This window comes from Convolutriloba macropyga, chromosome 8, assembly GCF_964194025.1.
Source record: "Convolutriloba macropyga chromosome 8, txConMacr16.3, whole genome shotgun sequence".
Taxonomy (NCBI): Eukaryota; Metazoa; Xenacoelomorpha; order Acoela; family Convolutidae; genus Convolutriloba; species Convolutriloba macropyga.
The window spans coordinates 29,671,216-29,675,380 of record NC_134475.1 but is presented as its reverse complement, the minus strand read 5'-3'; the positions used below and the strand labels follow the sequence as shown (position 1 = coordinate 29,675,380).

Below are 4,165 nucleotides of genomic sequence, written 5' to 3'. Positions count from 1 at the left end.
TCCTTTTCCCCGTGAACAAATTTTTGTTACCATTAACATAGGTGAACAAACCAATGCTTTTTTTAGCTGACGACAATGAATTATATAGCTTACGGAGAGGAGGCAGTAGCCATTACAAATAAAGTTATAGTTAAGAAATCTTAAGGAAATAGTTACAGATAGTCATCTTCTAGCGGGAAAACGGAAACAATTCCTGAAATGTAGCTTAGGGACATGTATCAAACTAACAGTCGTGACTAACAAAGGTATCTTAAAACCTGCACTGATCAACTAAATTTAAAAATCCGAATAAGTGAAAATGTAATATTAATGGCCTCCAGATTTCGCTATTTCTTTATTTCAAGGCTCTTATTAGATGTTTTTATTAGTGTGTCTAAATTAAATTCTTGCTCAAGCATTTTCACCCCCAAAAGCAAAGCTGTTCCCTCATCATGTGATTTTCATAAGAAAATTTTCCGCGCGGATTTATGAAAGAAAAGGTCAAAAGGAATAAATTGGGTATTTCGACATCGGTTAAATTGTCATGTAACCGTAATCATTAATCGTAAAGCACAATTTTTTTTTGAGGCTATTAGGGAACAATTTCAAGTGCTTAAATCAAATTATTAAAAATTTGTAAACCCAAACCTTTATTAGTGCAGTTTCTCCATTGATTCATTGTCAAAAAATTATTTAACAATATAAAGTGTTTATTTTTGCACCGATTTTTTGAACCATGATTTGATGAGTTTTAAGCGAAGCTTGTGCAACTTCTTATTTGGTTTTTCGCTTTCATTTGATCCATTTGTTTCGCCATTTACTGATGACCCTTCAAAGCACTCATCATTCCCATGATCTCCGAGCAGATCATTCTCGTCAATATCAAAACGCAACTTCTCGTCAAACTCCTTCTCGTATTGACGGATAGAACTTTCTAGAATTTCGAACATATCCATTGGACCTGCGTCAACGTCGCTTGAGCTGCAAAACCCGAGACCACTATCATTGTCAGTTTCGGCTCCGGTTAACGTCGGGCGACGCCGAACCGATGCGTCACCGTTGCTCAAATCGGAGTTATTCGGGTCTATCCGAACCCGTTTTGTCCTTGGGCTTTTAAGCCGAACTGGTAACGACTTACTTGACGGACTTTCGGTGTCCGGAATTGTTTCCAAATCTTGTCTGACTCTCAGTGGAGTAAGGAATGTCGTTTTAGGTATAATGTTCGTGTCGTGTGGATGATTATGATAGCCATTTTGTAAATAAGCACCGTTTATTTCGTTGACAGGTGAGTCGAAACTATTTCCGTTACCAAAACGTCTCTTAACAAAATAGGGAGATTCGATAAAGGATAAATGACTGGGAAAGGGAACCGACAGTTTTTTATGATTCGGTGACCCATCGCGGTGACAATTTAAACTCATGTGACCTTTCAAACCACATAGTCGACATTTAGGCAATTTAGGGTAATTAGCCTCCGAATTGACTTCTTTCTGGATATTAAAGCTGCCTGTTGAATAACGATCTGTCGACTTTCGAGTGCTAAAACTTCGTCTGAACATACCCATCGGGTTATCTTCACTGTCTGAAAATGAACCCGTCGAAGGTTCTCTGCAATTCAGGTCACTAAAACGTGAAATTTTATCACATTTTAGAATTGTGTGACCTTTTAAACCACAATTTAAGCATTTTAACTTGTGTCGAACACTTTCGTATATATCGTTCGTAACCACTTCGGGGTCTTTCGCCCGGCGCAGTCGGCTTTCTGTAAAGCAAGTTGGGGTAGCTAGGTGTGAAATATCGTTTCGTCTTGCAATGTCGGATTTTAACGAAGCATAGGTCCTGTAACTGGACCATAACGGGCTCCGCTCCCTCGCGTAAAAATACCGCGGTGTATTTTGTTCAGAAAGTGATTCGGTTTCTAAACTCATATTTGGTAAATTTGTTGTATTGTATATTGGAAAATTTTTAAATTATAAGCTATAGATATAAATATTAACTATAATGTAAACAAGTAATGTTTGAGTCAAGCCAAGCTGAGAGCATCTTTTTAATTGAAAGGGTTGAACGAACTTTGTAATAACAAGTTAATATGCAGCTGATTATAACTTTCAGTTTGCTAAGAGTATTTTTGAAGTGAAAATAAAGTACTGCTTATAATCTCGTCTACTCGTCAAGTTTGAATAATGGTAATAAAAATTGTTGAAGACGGTACGCGCAGAAATTTACGAACCGAATTGTAATTCGCGACTTTGTTGATATGACCTCAAATTACAGCTGCTTCTAAAACAACACAACAGTCATAGTAATGAAATAAAAATTGGAAGCAAATTTTGAAAGCTAGACAAATAAGTATTTGAAACAAGGCTTAAATAATTTTATGGGTTAACATGCCGTTTAAGTTTTTGTAATGCATAATTAGAAAATCACGCTTCAAAAGGGGCTTCGTATTATGGGTACGGGGTGAAATGCCGTGAAGAAAGGAAACAGCTAGTGGTTAAATGAACTGAAAAGTTAGACAAAATAAATTTTGCTCACAGGCTACTGATTCTGACCGAAATTGAAGCCACCCTAGCAGAAACGTTTCAAATTTTATAAATATTTGTCGACTGCTTTACTCAAGAAAATCACTTAAGCCGACCCTTTGAACCGCGCTCCAAATAAAAAACTGCAACATACAGTCAGACTCATGTTAATAGGGGACAAGAGTCAACAAGGCAAATCGGTACAATGTGTTCGCTGATGATGTTCGAACCCTTCAATTAATAAACAATGTATATAAGTTAATAGATTACAGTTTACCTTAGCCCTCAATGATAATCTCAATTATGTTCTAAAAATTGGCTCCCAATTCACGGGATTATTGACGAGTAGTTCTATAATAATGGTCTTCTTGTTTCCAAAAAGATTGTAGTGGACTGTTTTGCAATTCAAGGAATTCGCAATTCAATTTAAGTAATTTGCAATTAATCTCGAATGAACCTCTGCTGCCAATTGTATCAAAAACCTCTCTTCACTGTAAAAAAGAAAGTGAAAAAAGTGAAATAAAAATTAAGCAAAAATTAAAAACATTTGACCATTTACGAACAAAGGAAATAAGTCAGAAAAACGCTCAAAAAGAACGGGGAAACAGAGTGAAAACAGTTTCAAAATTTTAAAATTAATTTCTGATATAGTTAATAAATGATCTGAAGTTGCAAACTTGTTACCGTGGAACAAACACTTTAATTGATTGTGATTTTTGGAAGCAAACAGAGTAGACACTTTGAAAATTTCAGGTATTTTGGGTAGCTGTCATCAAAGTTCTTTCACGTAACTTTAAACTGTCCTCAAATTCGTACACGTAGATGCTTAAAATAAAACTAGCCTTTTCAGTGGAACACGAACACGTTTTTTGGATTATCTGAATTTCCAGAAGTTTTAAAATACATCGATTGAAATTTTTTTGTAATTGAAGTCATTTTTTAAAGTGCTTAAAGTCAATTGTATGAGCATCGCGAGGAACTTCGGAGGAACTTCATATTACCACAAAAAGGCTATTAAATTTTATTTAAAAAGGTGCGAGATAGTCGTAAATTTTTTGGGCTACGTTCATACAATTCAGTCTCAAAATACAAATGAGAGATTGAGATCTTAACAAATTCAAATTTTCTGATACAAAAGACTATGTTGTCTGTATATGATCTAGAGATACTAAATGTGAGCTATAAGCTTGGCCTAAAAAATGTTAATTAAATTAAAACATCTTCAATCGACCTGAAGTTCCTGAAGTTCTCCGATTAAAGTTCTCTAAAATCAGTTTGAGAGAAAGGAACGGTCGTTTTGAGGTTGACTTCATTCCTGTATGACCAGGAGCTTTTTTTACGAAATTGATCATAGAACTTTCAGCAATAAGTGTAAAACTGATGTTATGAACTCAATTCAGATTTTAAAAAATGAATTAACGATTGGCAAAAATTGACTTGAATGGCCATAACAAAACATGACCAAGACAAAAACCCGGATGACCCCAAAATCGATTCAAAGTCAGTTTCCAACGCAGGCAAAAATTATCTGATAAAACCTGTTAACATCATAATCTATTCAATTAGAAAAAAACAGGTAGCAAATAATTGAATCAAAGGAGAACTTGGTGAACTTGTTAATCAAATAATCGATCTTTTTTTCGTTTGAGAACTTTTTTCGGTTA

At 35.0% G+C, this 4,165-nt stretch overlaps 1 protein-coding gene across 6 annotated transcripts in view; it reads right to left on the bottom strand.

The window, feature by feature from the left end:
* Positions 1-475: 475 nt before the first annotated feature.
* LOC142344660 (uncharacterized) overlaps positions 476-4,165 on the bottom strand; it is a 50,620-nt gene continuing 46,930 nt past the window's right edge. For all 6 annotated transcript variants that reach the window (XM_075396494.1, XM_075396496.1, XM_075396491.1 and 3 more), the window contains one exon: positions 476-2,259. In XM_075396494.1, coding sequence (XP_075252609.1) covers positions 690-1,907 — 1,218 coding nt within the window. In that variant the 5' untranslated portion in view covers positions 1,908-2,259 and the 3' untranslated portion in view covers positions 476-689. The remainder of the gene's footprint in view (positions 2,260-4,165) is intronic.